Here is a 21,257-nt window from a genome sequence, read left to right on the forward strand (position 1 = left end):
CCGGCCGGAGACCCCACTGCAGGTTGCGTTTGTACTGGGCTCTTCGGCTCAACGTTTTTTCCCGGGTTTCTCTCGGGTTTTTTCCCGGGTAACTAGACGGGGCGGAAGGAGGGAAGAGAGGCAGCTTGAGTGGTCTGGTTGCTAAGTCAGGTAAAGCACGGATTACGCCCGGCCTCTGGATGTGCGCAGCGGCGGACCCCCAGCCCTGTGACCCGCCCTGGGACGGGACCCGGTGAGTGTTAGGGCCGCGGAAACCTGCCCCGCCTCGAGCCGCTGAGCGGCAGTCTGGTGAACCACTAGTCTGAGAGCACACGGGCGTCTGTGGGAGGAGCTGACTTGGAACCGTTAAGGAGTCTTTTCGAAACCCTGGAGGGCATGAAAGCTGGCATCTTCCCGGTTTCTCACTCTTAAATCCACCATGATCTCTGTCCGCACAATGTTTTTTTTTCCTCCCTACATGGACTTGACGGTTAATCAAGATTCCCACGTGCGAGAAGTAAAACTGCTCTTTGGAAACACCTTCCCCCACGTGGTACGACCAGTCTTGGCCTTCCGCAATCTGCAGAAATTAGTAGAGGGCAGAGGAGACATTCAGGCAAGGCTTTACTGGGGCTCCTGGCTTCTTCCTTGTTTGGGGTGAGGGTTGGGGTGGGGTCAGGCTGGAGGGGTGGCTTAGGTGGTTTGCCCGCCTCTTTGTGGTGTTGAGAGCAGAGGGTGCTCAGTACCCTACTTTTGTTCTGACACTCAGTTTTTGCTCCTGGCTCTCCAGAAATGACGGCTGAGTTTGTTTTTGTCTTTGTGTGTCTTTTGGGGTGAAGAATTCACCCCAACTGCACATGCATGCCGTTATTTTCAGTCTCCTACAGTTTCTTTGTATTTTGTAGGGTGCAAGCATTCCAGCACTGCAGCAAAGTGTCTCAGTCCCAGGCCTGTCTCACCAAGTGAAGTGAAGTGAAGTCGCTCAGTCGTGTCCGACTCTGCATCTCCAAGGACTGTAGCCTACCAGGCTCCTCTGTCCATGAGAGTTTCCAGGCAATAGTCCTGGAGTGCATTGCCATTTCCTTCTCCAGGGGATCTTCCCGACCAAGGGATCGAACCCCGGGTCTCCTGCATTGTAGACAGACGCTTTACCGTCTGAACCACCACATCTATCTATCTCTGTGTGTGTCTTATCTGTCTATCTAACTAGCTGTAGTTTAAGGAAGAAGTGATATTTAGGCATGGTGATGCTGATGATGCAGGTGGGCCGTTTAACTTTCAAAGTGGGCAGTTAGCCAAACTATTCCTCCTTTTTGGGCTTCCCTAGTAGCTCAGATGGTAAAGAATCTGCCTGCAGTGTGGGAGACCCAGGTTTGATTCCTGGGTCGTGAAGATTCCCTAGAGAAGGAAATGGCAACCCGTTCCAGTATTCTTGCCTGGAGAATCCCATGGAAAGGAGCCTGCAGGCTACAGTCCATGGGGTCGCAAAGAGTCGGACACGACTGAGTGAGTAACAGACACGCACACACGCATGCACACACACACACACTCCTCTTTTTAATTTGGGAGAGTTTTCCACGTGCATCCTTAAGTCGAGGATTTGCCACTTCCAAAGGACCTTGCTATGCTGACCCACTGGTTTAATGAGATAGTGTACCCGCTCCTTCCCTACAAACGCCCTACACTAGAAAATGCCCCAGCTGAAGAACTTGTATTTTGAAGGGAAAAAATTGAGGGGGGTGACCCAGGTGACCCTGTAAATCAAGTGAAGCTACAAAACATAATTATTTTTTCATTTACCAAAATAAAACTGCAGAGTCAGACATCTTTGATTCTTCCTTACTGTTTGGATGCAGTTCTTTAAAAAAATGCTTTATTTCATTGAAGGTAATGCATTTGGCTTCCCTGATGGCTCAGTGGTAAAGAATATGCTTGCAGTGCAGGAGATGCAGGAGACTCTGATTCAGTCCCGGGTGTGGAAGATCCCTTGGAGAAGGAAATGGCAACCCACTCCAGTATTCTTGCCTGAAAATCCCCAAGGACAGAGGAGCCTGGTGGGGTACAGTCCAGGAGGGTGCAAACAGTTGGACATGACTTAGCAACTGAACAGCAGTGTGTATTTATCCCAAGAGGCTTCCCTCCTAGTTTTCCACTCACTTTTCAATGCATTTCTGGATTTCTCATCAGAATTCTGGTCTTCTAGGTCTATCCCCATTTCAGAGTCTCAGTTCTGTGATACAGATGTTCAAACCCCTTGTAAACCTTTGGCAACGCTTCCCTCAGGGCGTCCCTTGTGGCTCAGCTGGTAAAGAATCGCCTGCAATGTGGGAGACCTGGGTTCAATCCCTGGGTTGGGAAGATCCCCTGGAGAAGGGAAAGGCTACCTACTCCAGTATTCTGGTCTGGAGAACTCCATAGACTCTTTGGTCCATGGGGTCACAAGAGTTGGACAGGACTAAGTGACCTTTACTTTCACTTTCCCTCTATATCAATGCAAGGGAGCAGGTTTAAGATCTGGGTTGCTGTATTATGTTCGGCTTCATTTTCACCAAAACCGCCATGTTTAAAGGCCCACTCCCTTTGGCTGACTACTACCTCCCCTTTTATTGGCTTCCAGTCCCCAAAACCTCCTTTTCCTGGTTGTCCAAAAGGAAACATATCCAAAAGGAGTATGTCATAATGTGTACACATTGGGAACAGGACTCTCCTCCTCTAGAAAAGAGATGGAAAATTGAAGTCACTTACAGAATTTGGAATTGGGAGGAAAGGAATCATTGTGGTATTCCATACTTTCCTCAGTGTTTCAAGTTTTGGAAAAAAAGAATGTTTCCCCGAATTCCTAAGTATTATTGGAGGCATAAATATGTATCCTACTTTCATATGTTAGAAAAAAATCCAATGATTAAAGGTTTGGAGGAGGGTCTTACTCCTGGGACAGCAGCAGATTGAACAGGAGCTACAGTGAATGTCTTGGGCCCTGAAGCTGTGGGAGGGTTTTTGTGAGGAAGAAGTTATGGATGTGTGTCAAAGGATAACTTTCCAAGTCCTTCAGACAGAGTGGGGAGATCTGCTTTGTGACAGCATTTTTTGAGGGAGGAAAAGTACATTACGCTAATTGTTTTAAAAACCTGCTTGTGTGATGGCTGGTAGCTTTACACATTTTATATTCCTGCAGATTTATTCCATGAGCTTATCCTGTTTAGTGAGACAACTGTGTGCATAATTCAGGAATCAGCTGAGTAAGTTAGTATGATCATGGAAGGAACCCTCCATCCACTTGGCACAGTTCTGAGGCTTTGGTACAGAATAACAGAGATTTCTGAGGTCTGGGAGGGCAGAGACGTCTGTCTCTTGAGCCCCAGGTGGATTCTCTCTGCAGACATAGGTTGAAGGGCCTCAAATAATGTAGGACCAGATGTCTCTGAGCCTCCCCCAGGACCTTGCCTGAGCAGGTTGTGACATTCTGGGAAACCTGGCCAGTGAAGCTGAAGATCAGAGCTGTGTCACCCCCAGGACCTGAAGGGTAGATGCGGGGGCGGTGGGGGGGTGTTGGAATGAGTGGATCCGAGTTGTAAGGAAAGAGCAATGGAGAAAGGGGGACTCAAGAGAGTGGGGCTGAGTCTCTGCCCACTTTCCCAGAGTGCAGACCTGCACCCCTGTGCTAAGTCTCTTCAGTGATGTCTGACTCTGCAACCCTGTGGACTGTAGCCCACCAGATTCCTCTGTCCATGGGGATTCTTCAGGCAAGAATACTGGAGTGGGTTGTGATGCCCTCCTCCAGGGGATCTTCCCAACCCAGGTATTGAACCTGTGTCTCTTACATCTACCTGCATTGGCAGCCGGGTTCTTTACCACTAGTGCCACCTGGGAAGCCCATCCCTGTGTTTACAGGGGTCCAAAGAAACCAGACAGCAACACTAAGCTCCTTTAGCCACAGACTTTATTGTTTGAATATTTTCAACTATGACTTTTTTGGACAGACTTTAATTTTACAAAACCCTACATTCCATGTTGCTGGGTCACTTCACTCTCCATGTGATACCACATTTTCATGAAGAGGTATTTCCCTCAGTCAAAAACTGCCTGATTCTTTTAGGCAGTTTAGGATTCTTTATAGGATTCTTTTAGGATTCCCCTTACCACACAGTATCTTTTTTTCTTTTTCTGATATGAAATCTAGCTGTAGATTCACTTTTGATTTTAGGATTGCTGCATCCTCAGTGTGAGAATTTAATGTTGACTGAGAAATGAAAGTGATCTCTGAAGTCTTCCCTTCTGTCATGACCCTGAGAGTGTGTTCTATAGACTGAGCATGTGTGAACTGGGAGGGTTGCTCTATGGAGAAAGAATTTCTCATACATTTCCATGAAATAACTTCTCTAGGATGAATTATTTAAAAGTATGCTTGGTGTTGCTCAACCTCCTTTGGTATCTTTCAAGAGTCTTCATCTTTGTTCTTGTGTTTATTTTTTTCTCAAGGTTTCTTGTGCACCTCAACTGAATGGTTGTCAACAGTTATTACAGTCTTAGTGGTTCTCTCCATGGAGTTGGTTCACATTGATCAATAATTATCGAAGAAGGGGTTGCTTATCCTCTGCTCATGTCCTCTAAGGTCTTTAGAGTTGGGGGCTGTTGCTGGAAACACCCATATTGTGTTTGGTGAGTGAGTTCTGTTAAGTTACACGAGGTCAGGCTAATGACTAAAGGCTTAGGCACAGAGATAGCACACGTGTGGATCCACACCCACAGGCAGCGCCTGTCTGTACTGCACAGCACAGTGCCTGAAGGAACCTCCATATTGATTATGTCACCTCAGGTCAGAATGTCTACCGAGGGTGTGACTGGTTTTCTCTCCTGTGCTGGGTTCCCTTGTGTCGTCTAACGGAAGAGGCACGAGTGAAGTGTCCTCCACAGAGCTGACATTCATAGGGCTTCTCTCCGCTGTGGGTTCTCTCATGTTCCCTCAGCTTAGCATATTTACTGAAGGCCTTCCTACACACAGAGCATACGTATGGTTTCTCTCTAATGTGGATTCTTTTGTGCACATGAAGCCCCGAACTATGAGTAAAGGCCTTCCCACACTCAAGACATACATGTGGCTTCTCTCCAGTGTGGACTTTCTTATGCGAACTGAGGCCAGAGCTTTGAAGAAAGGTTTTGCCGCACTGATGACATTCATATCTCTTCTCTCCTGTGTGAATTCTCTCATGTTGTTTCAAGGAGGAATTTTGATTGAAGACTTTCCCACACAGATGACATTTGAATGGTTTCTCTCCAGTGTGAATCATGCTATGTCTCCTGAGGCTGGCACATCTACTAAAGGCTTTTCCACACTGATGACATTCGTAGGGCTTCTCTCCTGTGTGAGTTTTCTCATGTACCTTCAGGGAGAATCTTTGATTGAAGACTTTCTCACACAGTCGACATTTGAATGGTTTCTCTCCAGTGTGAATCATCTTATGTCTGCTAAGGCTAGAGCATCTGTTAAAAACTTTCCCACACAGAGCACATTCACATGATTTACGTTTAGTGTGAATGCGACCCTGTCCGTTGAGGGATGACCCTTGACTAAGTGATTTGCCATGCTGTTTGCTGACATTATGTTTGCTTCTGAAGGGAACTACTGGATATTGAAGTGAAGATGTAGGAGTAACTTCATCTCTCAAATCAGCGCATCCAGCAGGATCCCTTTGTGGGTGAGAAACCTGCTTTGAGGGGAGGAGATATGAGGCTGTTACTGGTTTGCCCATGTCCAGGTAGACACTCATCGTCTACATATTCACCCTAGAGCATCAGCCGATAATAGTCTCCTGCCGGGGGCCAGCGTGAGGAATTCCGCCCATGGCAAAGGTCATGAGGAAGGAGGCTTGGCATACGCAAAGGCGTGATCAAGCCTCAGGAAACCCCCTGTTCCTGAGCATCTAACCCCAAAACCAGAGTCTGTTTTATGCTCTCACCTACACCTCTGACTTTACGGGGGGCTCTCCCCCATAACTGTTTCTCTAGGAGAAGGAGTAAACGTGCAGCTCCAAGGCAATAAAAATTCCTGGGCGTGACAAGAGTGTTTCAGCTTACAGACTCCTCTGAAGGTTATCTAGCCCACTTGTATAGGTTTGTCCGGCCACATGTGATTGTTTACAGCCTCCCAACCTGAGAGGCACGAGATGTTTTAGACTTACTAAAGGCAAAATCTTTTGGGGAGTTAGAAATTATTAGTATAGTTGGTTAGGAATTATATTGGTGAAGGGTCTCTTCATTTGTTGTGTCAATAATTGCTGCTAATTCCCTGCTCTGGGTGGGACAAAGCTGTCTCAGGTCAAACCTCTCTGCTGACAGACTAGCTTGTGTGACAGGATTATCCTTACTGCTGCCACTAGGCACATGATTGTTTGCTACCTCTCAACCATAAACAGCACAGAGAGTTTTGGAGTATTTTGAGAGTCTTAATTAGCATAGGACTTTTTCTTCTTGTTGAGTCAATGATCGCCGCCAGGCCTCTATATCCTTAGATACCTGGGAATATATTAATCAATGTATTTGGAATATAGCGAAGGAAATATGGTAGTTTTTGATGTTAGCAATACTAGACTTTTTGAGTTAATGGATTTTCTCTTTTGTAATAGATCACTGTACTTATATATCACTGTGTCCTTGCTGTGTAAGAATGTAACTTTATCATATCTTAAGACTAAATAGATCTTAAGGGGAGCATTGGTGAAAGGATTTTCATTTGTTGGGCTGATGTTTGCTGCTAAATCTCCATGTTCCCTACTCTTATAATGAATATAACTAGCATATAGGAAGAAATAAGTATTAACCTTTAAGCATATAGGAGAAATAAGTATTAACCTTTAAGATTAATCATGTTAACCTTGGGTTAAATAAATTCCTTTCTTGATTGTAACTCACTACACCCTCACCCTATAGGAATGTAACTTTATTTGGAGGGTGGTGCCTGGTTTAAGAAAAAAACACCCTTGGAAGAAATAAGTTTTTGGTTATCAGAAAGAAAGCATCATAAAATGTCAGCAGGTCTCACTCATGGCCAGAAGATGATGTACCTTTTTTTATACATTTATGTGAAGCACCTGATTTTGATAAAGGTCAGGACTGCTGACCCCCGCGTGACTCTGTATTCATCCCTATGTGTAACAAAAGGTATATAAGCAAACCCAAAAATAAAGAAATCGGATCAGTTTCCGGAAAGACTGATTCGCTCATGTCGTTCTTTTCTGCTCCCCATTTTTCGGGCTGAATTCCCATCTGGAGCGTGGGTGCCCTCCAAGTCTACTTATTCGCCCCGGTTTTCAAGACCACGTGAGAAGGAGCCCAAGGAGGGGCACCTTCCGATATTCAAGTGGCACCGGTGGCCCAACGTAGATGGTGCAAATTCCTTGTCTTGGAATTTTATTGGTATCCCACATAAACCAAGTTATTCAGCCCCCTTTTTTCTCTCCTACTATTTTCTGGCCGAATTCCCATCTGGTACATGGGTACCCGCCAAGCCTACTAATTTTGCCTGGGCTTCTAAGATCGGACCGGGGGGGGCCTCAGTGCCACCTCTCCTTCTGGAGAACGGGAAGACGCCTGCGGCCTACGTAGGTGGTGATTGGTATCCCATGTGAACCAAGTTATTCAGCCTCTTTTTCTCCGCTAATCTTCTAATCCCTTTCTATCTGTAATTAAACAAGTTATTTCCAGAGACGCCGACTCGTCCCCACCTTCGAATCACCCTGGATCCACCGGGGCTGGACCCCGGCAGTCTCCTGTTAAAGTGTCTCCAGGGTTGGCTGCAAACACATGTTGTGTTACTCCCCTGCAGGCACAAACATTCTTTTATAGTTTCCTGACCACAGATATCAGATTAATTTTGAAGATTTCGTTGTGTTTTAAAGACTATAAGATGAGCAATGTTTCTGCAACGTTTTTTTCTTATATTATGGTTTTGAGCTCATACTATCTTATTAAGTAGCTTCATATATCTAAAAATTTGCCTAGAAAAGGCTCAATTTCAACTTACATACAGGAAATTGTGCTCAGTTACCAACTTATCTCATCACTAGGTCTTTCAGCTGATGCCTGGACTTCTCACCTATGAAACTTACCATTGTCCTGGTTGGGGATGTGTGCTTCCAGTAAACACTTTGCCTTAATATCATTTCTTGTTGTCTAAAGAGACTTTCACTGCCTACAGAAATGGAAAAAATACAGATTTTAGAATGGCATTAGAGAAATGAAAACATAGATAAATACCAAGGTCCATGTGCCTGTGTTTCAAAAATTGGTACTTAGATGGAGAAACTGTGTATAACAAAGAAATACTGAGGTAGTAGAAATACTTTAAAGGTAATTGTCTAGGAGCTTCCCTGGTGGTGCAGTGGTTAAGATTTCACCTTCCAGTACAGGGAGTGTGGACTTGATCCCTGATAGGGGAGCTGAGATCCCACATGTCCTGTGACTGAAAAACCATAAAACTGGAGAAATATACTAACAAATGCAATAAAGACTTTAAAATGGTCCATATTAAAAAAAAAAAAAATATATATATATATATAGGAGTCGTTGTCTATTAGAAGAAAACCAGGATTAAATATAGAAATGTTATGTGGTGAAGAGACACTGGGTCAACAAATGATGGAAAAAACATTAAATGGGAGGATCAGGACAAGAATCACTATGTAGAAGTTTTAATTCAGAAAGTCCAAAGTACTTTTTCCCTGAAAGAAGAGGAAGTGGCTGGAAGGAAGCGATATGAATTGCGGTGATAGATGCACAGGATGATAAGAATCTGAGGAATATGCCCAATGTCCTCACTTCCATGTTAGGATATGTCCCTCCCTTCACTTCCATTTGGTATCTCTAAGGATGCTCACCTGGACTCTGACCTTGGAGGCCTCCTGCTGCTTCCGGCCACAACTCTTTCCCTTGTTCCAGTTGGAAAATCACATCTGATTTGCTGATCTGATAGCCTGTTTGATTAAAAAAAAAAAAGCTGTGGATGTTGAGTCCAGGCTAATTACTCTTTGCTGTGCTCAAAACAGGTAAGGTACTGAGGAAAATAAAGAGATAATTGAAGGTCAGTGCAGGCAGCAACATCTTTACCAGACAGAACAGTGGAGGTCCTTGAGCAGACCAGGAAGAAACCCAGAGCAGCAGCAAGAACAGTGAGGCTGTCTAAGGGCTGATGCCCCTGCACCAGTTTAGAGAGAGGCCACAGAATCTTTTCCAAATGGGAAAGATCAAGAGACTCTACAGTGGGCTGAATATTTCTGTCAAACAGGATCCAGGAGTGATTCACCTTACAGGAAGAATCAAAATTAAGTCATATACAGACATATGAATATGACATATACATGAACTCTGGTCTCAAGCCTTCATGCAGTGACAGGAACAAAAGAATTATTTTTAAAAATATTTCATCCTTTATCCTATTATTTATGTATTACAATATCCATTGAATCCTCAGCTCTGTTCTGAATGTTGAGACTGAGTAGCAACAAATATATGAAACCTGGCCAAGATACCCCTTCCGTGTGGTAATAAAAAGTACCTAGAAAGGAACATCTTCCTTTTATGTAGTTAGGAGGACTAGCAGAGAATCAGGGAGCAGCTGGAGTGGGACACAGGGAAGCTGCTCTAAATGCTCGTTCAGTGAGTGAATGAACAGAATGGACACAGGAGCAGGCACATCCCTGTTGACAGACTGACCTACAGAGACCAGGTGGGTGACAGTTTCCAGCATCACATTTCTGAACAGGTTTTTCTGGGACTTGTCTAGCAGGCTCCACTCTTCCTGGGTGAAGTCGACGGCTACATCTTCAAATGTCACCGATTCCTAAAACATCAGGATGTTCTGGTTTAGACAGAGCAGCCCTCCTGCTGTCCAGAGTGGGCAGCTGAGCTGAGGAAGGATGGGGACTGGGTGCAGCGTCAGGAGGAAGCACCCCTACTCACCAGGGGCTCCATGCTCAACAGCTCAGTCACCGGGAGCCTTTCTCGGGATCTCACTCAGCCGATCAGGCACTAGGCAGGCCAACCTGAGGATGGAGAAGCCACGAGACTCCAGGCCTGTGCTCCCAGACCCACCTGAATTCAAGCCCCCAACCTTCACCTGGGTGTAGCCTCAGCCCAGCACTCGGGAACCGGTGGTGCGTCCAGGGAATACTATGCAGCTTCTTCTCTCCCAGATCCCATGTGAAGAGCTAGAGCTGTGGCTGCTAACACAGAAAGTCAGAGTCTGCAAATAAGGACGTGCTAAGCACTGACTTTGTTCATCTGCCTGTGGTACCCAGAATCTCTCAGTGTCCTCCCTCATTCCGGCCCTCGGCGACCCTGACTCTCACCAGAGTGAATGGTGGTTACTGCTGTAGGTAAGCGCTCTGGAGGCCCCCAGATCATCCCCTGCCTTATGCGCCCACAGTGCTTCTCCAACAGCCCTGGCAGTCCTCTGGAAACACACTGCCTTCCAGCTTTCCCTCAGCCCTGAGGTTAGTTCTGTCCCCCATGGATGTGGATATCAATTACCCTAGGATGGTTTTTCCAGTAGTCACGTATGGATGTGAGAGTTGGACTGTGAAGCTGAGTGCTGAAGAATTGATGCTTTTGAACTGTGGTGTTGGAGAAGACTCTTGAGAGTCCCTTGGACTGCAAGGAGATCCAACCAGTCCATTCTGAAGGAGATCAGCCCTGGGATTTCTTTGGAAGGAATGATGCTAAAGCTGAAACTCCAGTATTTTGGCCACCTCATGAGAAGAGTTGACTCATTGGAAAAGACTGATGTTGGGAGGGATTGGGGGCAGGAGGAGAAGGGGAGGACAGAGGATGAGATGGCTGGATGGCATCACTGACTCGATGGACGTGAGTCTGAGTGAACTCCGGGAGTTGGTGATGGACAGGGAGGCCTGGCGTGCTGTGATTTATGGGGTCGCAAAGAGTCGGACACAACTGAGCGACTGAACTGAACTGAGGACCTCCTCTTTTAGGATGGAGTTAAATGGAGGACTTTTTCCATTTGGAGGGACCATAGCACCCACCCTGCCAGCCTTGTCCTTAATATCCCCCGCACCAGAAAGTAGCGGGAGTCCAGGAGTCACAGTGTTACTGTCCTAGACTATCTCAATCCTCCTGGTCAAGGATGGTTGGAAATATGGAGGTTTAGAAGGAAATTGTTTAGCAATTTACAGTGGACACCCAGAGGTTCCAAAATCTTTAATATCTGACAGGGTTCCACTAGAGGAAGGAGCAGCTGTCATTAATTTTGCTCAGTCTGTGTTTTGTGATCAAATACATTTAGCCTAACAAAGATCAATAGGTTTTACCTGTAATATGACTTCTAACAACAATACAGAAGAAACTCCTGTTATTTCTCCGTATTTATCGCTTAGTTTGGGGGGAATGTCTCCATATTTCCAAAGCCAATCCCCTCACCACATCCCCTCTGTCTTGAAAGAGAAGTCTCCCTGGAGATATTTGCTCTCAGTCTTCTGTTCTCGGATCCTCCCTTCAAAACCAAAGTGAAAGCCTAGGTGTCATTTCCTATCAGAAATGAATTCCTGGATCCATGCCTCTGCTCACTGTGGAGAGGAATCTAGTGTCCAGGACAAAGCATAGATCCCAAAATCCACTCAAGAAAAAGGATTGGATTAGTGATTAGATTATACAGAGCACCTGGGGAAACCCAAGCTGGGAGGGACTGTCTAGGAAAACCAATCCCGACTTGACCGTGGATTGCCTTTGGTTTCGATTCTACTTCAGACAATTTCCAAAGTGAAGTGAAGTGTTCTTTTTCACTCTTAGAATATTTCTTCTACTGATAATAGGAAGAGGTAAATTACTATGATATCCAGGGAAACCCCAGGCATAGGTAACAGGCTGCCTACAATAGAAAGAAGATGGAACCTAGGCAACTTTGGCTATGTCCAACTTAGATGCCATAAGAATCAAAGGAGGTTAATATATATTAATTTTTTGGAAGAATTAAAATAAGTATTTCAAGTGATTTATTCCACCTTGAGATAATTATTTCAACATAAAAATAGATCTCAAGACACATAAGAAATACAGTGAGGAAAATCACCTGATGAAATCCTTTAAAGGAAATTAATTCAGAGAAGCAGAAAATGAAATACTTAGAAGATAATTATCTAAATATTTAGAAACAAATATTTTAAAACATCAGATGTAGATCAATGACCAATAAAACTTTTCAAGACGAAGGACATACTCTGTATCTGCATCGTGTGATACAGAAAGTGTCACACACGTGGGATGAAGTCTGGCTGGCAGTACCAATGGCTGAAATTTAGCTATTTAATTGGATTAATTTAAATGTTCAAGGCACATGGTAGTGTGTTTGAAAGCACAAGATTAGGATCTTAGGTTAGGCGAATAAATAGATTCAAGACAGAAATGTTGGAGCTGAAAAAAGGGATGTGAACAGTCAAAGGTTGGAATGACAGTGGCAGAGAAAATGTTGACACAGTATGATTCAGAGACCATGACGTGTCTAGAGACAGGTAAGACATAACATTAAAGGAAGGAAGCACACTCCTATCTCACAGTTTGGAGCACTCACCAAAATCCTAAATTGGAGGAGTGGGTCAAGCCAAGTGGATTCTAAGGACTCCATAGCAAGCAGCTTGTTCCTCTTCCTCCAACCTCCTAAACAGTCCAGCTTCTTCTCTGAACAAATGCCTACCTCCCTCTGTCTGTTTGACGTCCTTTTAAACCTGAATAGCAGTTTATAACCCAACCTGATCCACCCTATCAAGATCCTGAGCTTAATAGGGTTTTAGTCTGTGAGCCACACCCCGTCCGGTTTGAAAGTCTGGATTTTCCAGATTAATTGAAATTGTAACCCACACCCAGTGTTGGAGAGCAAAGATGTAATGACATCGTCCAGGGACCGTGAGAAGATCCATCATTCTCTTCTTCATTCATAAATACTTTTGAGTTCATTCTCTGTACTGTCTTCAAATAACAAGGCATCAGACACACTGGGATTCTGTGGAAATGAAGCTGGGGTTCCCTGGGAGAAATTTGGAATTAAAAGTAAAATACAAGATGAAGAACTATGAACATTTGAAATATAAATAATGAGGTGACAACATAGAATCTATTGCTGGGCTGCAGAGTACTGACGACACAGTACCTTCAAGAACATGTTAAGACTCTATTAAGGCAAAACCAATACAATATCATAAAGTAATTAGCTTCCAATTAAAATCAATTTATATTTAAAAAAAAAAAAAACAGTGCTGGGATGGGAAAGCAGGAGGGATGTCAAATGATACCCTCCATCTTTAACGCTCCCTTGATGGAAATGACAGCCTTATTTGTTTTGTTAACCAGTGCATAATTAAAAGTCAATATTCAAGATCATAATAAAAATCTGTATAACTACTCATGTTGTGAGACTGAGGCTTGGAAGGAAAATCCATTAAAACACAGCCATGTGTAATTTACAAGAAATCAGTAATAAAATGTTTGCTCTCAAAAAAAAATCTATTAACTGTGTAGAGAAAATGGGAAGACAACTTTATACTTTGCTTCTTGGTTAGTAGGAAAATCCATACAAGTGTCCCTACATGTTAAACTATTACAAGTAATTTTATTTCCATGTTATGCACATGTTATGTTATTTAAACATTTGAGTGGAAAGCTTATGGATGTGGAGATGGCTCTTTAAGCTTAAAATTCCTGGTTGCCAAGTGGAAAAAATTTAATCAAGGGACACAGTATTTCACTGTATCCGAGAACATTTTTTTTATACCTCATACAATGCCTGGTGATCCTGTTATCTTGTGCATTTCAATTCCATCTCCCATATTCATTAAAGAATATTTCACCTGAAACTAGTATATTAAGGTAAATCCACTGTACTTCAATTTTTAAAAAGAATATTTTAAACTTATGCCATAACCATTCAGTCTCCATGGACTCATCCTTTTCCTTTACATTCATCAGATTATGTACAGACTGTTTCCAAAATGAAATAGATAATTTTGAGTGTGGACTCTTTCTACCACAAGATTTAAAGAACTCTTGTAGGTTTATGTATTAACTATGCCATCTCCCCAATGTAATGAAAGGAATTGCCTTTCATCTAAGCTTGGGAATTTATTTCTACACTTGTATTCTTTCCTGTTTTCTCCTGGCACATTAGAATGTATGTTTTGACTCAAAACGTATACACTTTATTTTATTTTCATTTAATTTTTAAAGTATAGTTGATGAACAACATATTTGTTTCAGATATACAACTTAGTGATACAGTATTTTGTACAGATTATACTCCTCTTGAAATTATTATAAAATATTGTATGTATTCCCTGTGTTTACCACATATCCTTGTAGTGTTTATTTTACATATGGCAGGTTGTATCTCTTAATCCTGAACCCCTAACTTGCCCCTCCCACCTCCCCCTCCAAATGGTAACCACTAGTTTGTATTGTATACCTGTGAATCTGTTTCTGTTCCGTTATTCTTTTTTTTAGATTAACATATATATCATACCATATAGTATTTGTCTTTCTCTGACTTATTTCACTAAGCACTGTATGCCTAGGCTCATCCCTATTGTTTCTAATGGCAAATTTCATTCTTTTTCGCTAAGTAGTATTCCATTCTAATATATACCACGTCGTCTTTATCCATTCATCTGTGGATGGACACTAAGGTTGCGTCCCTGTCTTGGCTCTTATAAGTAATAATTCTGTGAATATGGGAAGTGCACTGTATCTTTTGGCATTCTTTCCTTTTCTTCAGATATGTACCCTGGAGTTGAATCACCTTTGTTCCTTGAGGGTTTTGACAGATGATTTTTCTTCTGAAAATATTATGTAGCTTAATATTTTCTGTCAAGTATGTATAATGAGCTTTGTGTTGCCCCCCAAGTTCATATGTTGAAGCGGGAACACTCAGTGCATCAGAAGGTGACTTTACCTGGTGAGCCTGCAATGAGAGCCAGGATTAGATTAAAGTGATGGCCTTCTGGTGGGGCCCTAATCCAATGTCATCTGTGCCCTTAGAAGCAGGAGAAGACACCAGGGGTCTGAGCGAGAGGAAAGGCCCTGTGAGGACACAGTGAGTTGATTCCTGTCAGCTGTACATGGACACAGGCCTCAGGGACAAAGAAATCCATCTGTGCCTTGATCTGGGAAATTCTGGATCCAGGAAACCTTGATGGAAACTAATGCGAAACTCCAGACTAGGGTAGGAGGGAATGCGCTATTTCACACTAAAGACTTCAGAACATTTTCCATGTCTTTTGTCCATTCCCTCAGGAGGCAGAGACTTAACATAGAGCTCTGCTCGGGGATTTCATAAGACCAGAATGTGGTCAGTGAGGATGAAGGGCTTAGGAATTCCGTGAAAAGAACTTCAGGATGCTGTGTACATCTAACGTCTATATAATGTCAACCTAGGTACATTCTTTCTCATTCTTCATTTGTCATGAGTTCTATTTCACACATCTTGAAATGATGTATAAATTCAAATAATTTTTTAAAAACATAAATCTTATCTCATACTTTCAATTTTTCAAAATATATTGTCATTACACATTTTTTGTTATCTTTCTTCCCTAGGCTATTTAAATGACTATTTTTGTTTTGAAAGTAGGAAATTGTTGGACCCCTCTTTGCTTATTCTAAATATTTTGGGTCAAGTGTGGCTAAAGAGCTGTGTGCCATCACCTGGGCAGATGGAGGACGACCATCTTCTCACAGCTGACAGCATGTGTTCTGATGGAGCCCAGATCTGTGCCATCTCGCTAAAATCGTCCTGTGTCCTGAACCCCTGCCCCCTGGAGGTGCAGGCTCAAGAATATCAGCCCATCTCTAATAATTCCAATCTCATCTGGCTTCTGTGACAGACTCCTCTCTACGCCTGTGATGCTCAGAGGATTCCATAAAATAGAGCATTCTTAGGCCCATTCAGAGCCTTTGAATTGACAAAGTTGAAGATCAGATGATGTTTTCTTTTGTGAGAATCTAAGAATGTAATGAGGAGGATTTAGGTCCTGAGACAAGGGAGTAAAAGGAATAGGCTGTGACCCAGGTCACAGAGAAAGACAGTCTCAGAAGTTTGGGGCGGTTTGGGCCCAGCCCCAGCGTGCCAGCTGTCTCCCTGACAGTTTCATCCCCTTGTGCCTTCAGCCAGTGGCTCCCTGCCCTTGAGGTGCAGGGCTCTGCAGAATGAGGAGATTCCCCCAACCGCTGCTCTGTAGGAAGGAAGGAGCACAGTTTGCTCTTCCAAGGAAGTCCTCTCCACGTGGCTCAGTGGCTGTTCTTGGACGTACTCAGGTCTTTTCCTGCTGGAGAAGAGAGGCAGCCAGGGAGGTGGGTGATCTCTGCCCAGCACCTCCAGTGCTTCTCAAACCCTGCTGCTCGTCTGATGACCTCAGCGCAGCGGCAAGCCCGGTGCCCAGGCCTCAGAACAGACAATGAGCTCTACCTGAAAGGAGGATCCGGGCGTATGTACTCATTGCAACTCACCAACTGAGTCCAGTGTGGCCAGAGTGAGAATAAACCAGTACAAATGCTTATCATATTCTCTACGCACGACACTCACACGGTGCATTGTCAATGTGCATATGTGGGGATCTGGGAGGGCCTGATTCTGTGTTTTTAATAAGGTCCCCTGAAGCTCCTCTTTCCCTCAATTACAAAATCTATCTTGAGTAAAAATAATATTCAGATCCTCTTCAAGACTTAGAGATAAAAACCACATAAAACATGTCTTCTATGGTAGAACTTTATTAAAATTGAAAGAAAATGTTTATTCTATGGTAAATTTTATAAAATTTTTGAGAGATATTATATCAGTCCTAGCAAAATCATCATTAAAAAGGAAGGCAGGAAAAAAAAAAAGGAAGGCAGGAACTTGCAAATTTGATTTAGGGAACAGGAAGGCCCTGCTAGGGCTGGGTTCAGGGCCTGCCTGCCACAAAATGCTCTTTCTACATCTCTTGATATGATTGTATAGTTTTTCTTATTTATTCTATAAATATAGAAAAAATTTAAACAAAGCTTTATAGTAACACCCCTGGTGGCTCAGAGGGTAAAGAATCTTCCTGCTACAGGAGACTCAGGGTTGATACCTCAGTCAGGAAGATCCCCTGGAGGAGGGCATGGCAACCCACTCCAGTATTCTTCCCTGGAGACTCCCCATGGACAGTGGAGCGTGGCGGGCTACAGTCCATGGGGTTGCAAAGAGTCAGATATGACTGAGCAACTAACACTAATAAAACATAATAAACACAGCCATGGGAAGGTCCCCCACCATGATTTACAGTGAAAGACTCCAGAGAGTCCATGAGTCTCATCTCAGGACAAGGCACTGCTGACCTTCTGCAGAGCAGAGTCAGGCCCTTTAGGCAGGTTCCAAATGTTCAGATACAGATACTACCATCAAATACAGATACTACCATCACTTCCTGTCTACACAATGGTTTCAAGTCACTCCTAGAGTTTGCCTCAATTGCTTATAATCATTTTAGGTTGACAGCTTGCCATCCGGTTGGATAAGCGCCATGGGACAGACTGGGGTTCCATGAGGAGACAGGGCAGTGTGTGCAGCTGTGTATCCCCAGGGAGGTCCGGTCCCACTGCTGTCTCACCCACCAGGGTGGGGAGTCTGGCTTCACTGGGAACAGCCACTCCCTCTAACACCCAGTCCACCCCCCAGAGTCACAGTCAAGTCAGGGCACCAGGCGCTGGAGGATGAGTCTCAGTTGCCACCGGTGTCTGCGTCCCAGTCACTCTCTTTGGAGGAAGAAGACACCTGGAGGTCATCGTAGAGGACGCTCCGGGGCCCGGGGACAGCGAGTCCCTCGGGCGCCTGGTCAACGGACGGGCTCTGAGCAGGAGGGGCTGGCCGCTCCGTAAGCCCCAGAGACGGGGGCACCGTGTACCGGCAGCTCCAGCAGCCTTTGGCATCTCTCAGGAAGTGCATCCTGAGAGGCTGGGCCCGAACGAAGATGCTGATGGGCGGCGGGTGAGCTGCGGGGACCCCGCGCACGCTCTTGGAGGGAGATCTGTCCGCGTGAGGCTGGAGGTCAAAGCGTTGCCCCTGGGCAGGTGTCTCCCTGGATGCACGGAAGGCCATTCTCGGTCCACATCCAGCTGTGCTGGGTGGAGGAGGGAGATTGAGGAAGGCCCCCAGATCTGCTGTAGGAGTGCTCTGCTGGGGGGTCTGGACGGGACTGAGTCTAGGTTTCTTTGGGGGGTTCACACATGTCAGAGTGGGGTCGGTGGGGCTCTGAGCCCATCTCTTGCCTGGAGCTTTGATGCAGCCCTTGGAAGCCTGGACCAAATTCTTGCCGATGAGAGGCACTGCGGGGAGGCTGGATTTCACATCATCTTTCCTGGTGGGTGACCCTCTTGAGTGATCTGGATCCTGGACGGATTTCCTCTTGGATGTGTGGATAAGCAGGGGCATGTTTGAGTGCTGTAAGAGAAGAGCACACAGAGAGGCCAGGTGTGAGAATCTCCTCTCCCTCTAATAAAACACCTCATAGGAATTAATTTTATATGATAAGATAGTCAACATCAGGTTTGTTTATAAAAAAGAAAATTACAGTATGACCTTGATACATTTATGGATCAAATAGGTAAATGGAAATGTTATAAAAATATCTCTCATTAAGTAAGGGGAAGCAAGCTTTTGGTATACCCTCTTCTTAGGACTATATACAGCTTGCTGTTTTGCAGGCACCTTGATGGCAAAATGAGTTTCCATGGTCATGGAAGATGAATCACAATTCACAGATTCCTGTTCTAACTTAAAGGATTCGACTATGGAAGCTACTGAATGCGGTCCACTGGAGAACGGAATGGCAAGCCACTTCAGTAGTCTCGCCTTGAGAACCCCATGAACAGTATGAAAAGGCAAAATGATAGGATACCAAAAGAGGAACTGCCCAGGTCATTAGGTGCCCAATACGCTACTGGATATCAGTGGAGAAATAACTCCGGAAAGAATGAAGGGATGGAGCCAAAGCAAAAACAATACCCAGTTGTGGATGTGACTGGTGATAGAAGCAAGATCCGATGCTGTAAAGAGCAATATTGCATAGGAACCTGGAATGTCAGGTACATGAATCAAGGCAAATTGGAAGTGATCAAACAAGAAATGGCAAGAGTGAACGTTGACATTCTAGGAATCAGCGAACTAGAATGGACTGGAATGGGTGAATTTAACTCAGATGACCATTATATCTACTACTGCAGGCAGGAATGGAGTAGCCATCATGGTCAACAAAAGAGTCCGAAATGCAGTACTTGGATGCAATCTCAAAAACGACAGAATGATCTCTGTTCGTCTCCAAGGCAACCCGTTCATTATCACGGTAATCCAAGTCTATGCCCCAACCAGTAACGCTGAAGAAACTGAAGTTGAACGGTTTTATGAAGACCTACAAGACCTTTTAGAACTAACACCCCAAAAAGATGTCCTTTTCATTATAGGGGACTGGAATGCAAAAGTAGGAAGTCAAGAAACACCTGGAGTAACAGGCAAATTTGGCCTTGGAATGTGGAATGAAGCAGGGCAAAGACTAATAGAGTTTTGCCAAGAAAATGCCCTGGTCATAGCAAACACCCTCTCCCAACAACACAAGAGAAGACTCTACACATGGACATCACCAGATGGTCAACACCGAAATCAGATTGCTTATATTCTTTGCAGCCAAAGATGGAGAAGCTCTATACAGTCAACAAAAATAAGACCAGGAGCTGACTGTGGCTCAGATCATGAACTCCTTATTGCCAAATTCAGACTTAAATTGAAGAAAGTAGGGAAAACCGCTAGACCATTCAGCTATGACCAAAATCAAATCCCTTATGATTATACAGTGGAAGTGAGAAATAGATTTAAGGGCCTAGATCTGATAGATAGAGTGCCTGATGAACTATAGAATGAGGTTCGTGACATTGTACAGGAGACAGGGATCAAGACCATCCCCATGGAAAAGAAATGCAAAAAAGCAAAATGGCTGTCTGGGGAGGCCTTACAAATAGCTGTGAAAAAGAAGAGAGGCGAAAAGCAAGGGAGAAAAGGAAAGATAAAAGCATCTGAATGCAGAGTTCCAAAGAATATCAAGAAGAGATAAGAAAGCCTTCCTCAGCAATCAGTGCAAAGAAATAGAGGAAAACAACAGAATGGGAAAGACTAGAGATCTCTTCCAGAAAATTAGAGATACCAAGGGAACATTTCATGCAAAGATGGGCTCAATAAAGGACAGAAATGGTATGGACATAACAGAAGCAGAAGATATTAAGAAGAGGTGGCAAGAATACACAGAAGAACTGTACAAAAAATATCTTCACGACCCAGATAATCACGATGGTGTGATCACTCATCTAGAGCCAGACATCCTGGAATGTGAAGTCAAGTGGGCCTTAGAAAGCATCACTATGAACAAAGCTAGTGGAGGTGATGGCATTCCAGTTGAGCTGTTTCAAATCTTGAAAGATGATGCTGTGAAAGTGCTGCACTCAATATGCCAGAAAATTTAGAAAACTCAGCAGTGGCCACAGGACTGGAAAAGGTCAGTTTTCATTCCAATCCCAAAGAAAGGCAATGCCAAAGAATGCTCAAACTACTGCACAATTGCACTCATCTCACATGCTAGTAAAGTAATGCTCAAAATTCTCCAAGCCAGGCTTCAGCAATACATGAACCGTGAACTCCCTGATGTTCAAGCTGGTTTTAGAAAAGGCAGAGGAACCAGAGATCAAATTGCCAACATCCGCTGGATCATGGAAAAAGCAAGAGAGTTCCAGAAAACATCTATTTCTGCTTTAGTGACTATGCCAAAGCCTTTGACTGTGTGGATTAAAATAAACTGTGGAAAATTCTGAAAGAGATGGGAATCCCAGACCACCTGACCTGCCTCTTGAGAAATCTGTATGCAGGTCAGGAAGCAACAGTTAGAACTGGATATGGAACAACAGACTGGTTCCAAACAGGAAAAGGAGTCCATCAAGGCTGTATATTGTCACCCTGCTTATTTAACTTATATGCAGAGTACATCATGAGAAATGCTGGACTGGAAGAAACACAAGCTGGAATCAAGATTGCCAGTAGAAATACCAATAACCTCAGATATGCAGATGAAACCACCCTTATGGCAGAAAGTGAAGAGGAGCTAAAAAGCCTCTTGATAAAAGTGAAAGAGGAGAGTGAAAAAGTTGGCTTCAAGCTCAACATTCAGAAAATTAAGATCATGGCATCTGGTCCCATCACTTCATGGGAAATAGATGGGGAAACAGTA

The 21,257-nt window shown here is 44.0% G+C and overlaps 1 protein-coding gene across 2 annotated transcripts; it reads right to left on the reverse strand.

Annotated features, from left to right (window-relative positions):
* Window positions 1-3,902: 3,902 nt before the first annotated feature.
* ZNF596 (zinc finger protein 596) lies at window positions 3,903-12,674 on the reverse strand. Of its 2 annotated transcripts, none has more exons than XM_042241471.1 (6): window positions 12,554-12,674; window positions 9,934-10,016; window positions 9,688-9,814; window positions 8,853-8,948; window positions 8,085-8,167; window positions 3,903-5,684 (listed from the first exon to the last, which is right to left on the reverse strand). In XM_042241471.1, the coding sequence occupies exons 2-6, from the start codon at window positions 9,943-9,945 to the stop codon at window positions 4,806-4,808; spliced, it is 1,197 nt and encodes a 398-aa protein (XP_042097405.1). In that variant the 5' UTR covers window positions 9,946-10,016; window positions 12,554-12,674; the 3' UTR covers window positions 3,903-4,805. The 2 variants fall into 2 exon arrangements, with proteins under 2 accessions (XP_042097405.1, XP_042097404.1); XM_042241470.1 differs by having other exon boundaries at window positions 3,903-5,687.
* Window positions 12,675-21,257: the final 8,583 nt, after the last annotated feature.

This window comes from Ovis aries, chromosome 26 (assembly GCF_016772045.2).
Source record: "Ovis aries strain OAR_USU_Benz2616 breed Rambouillet chromosome 26, ARS-UI_Ramb_v3.0, whole genome shotgun sequence".
NCBI lineage: Eukaryota > Metazoa > Chordata > Mammalia > Artiodactyla > Bovidae > Ovis > Ovis aries.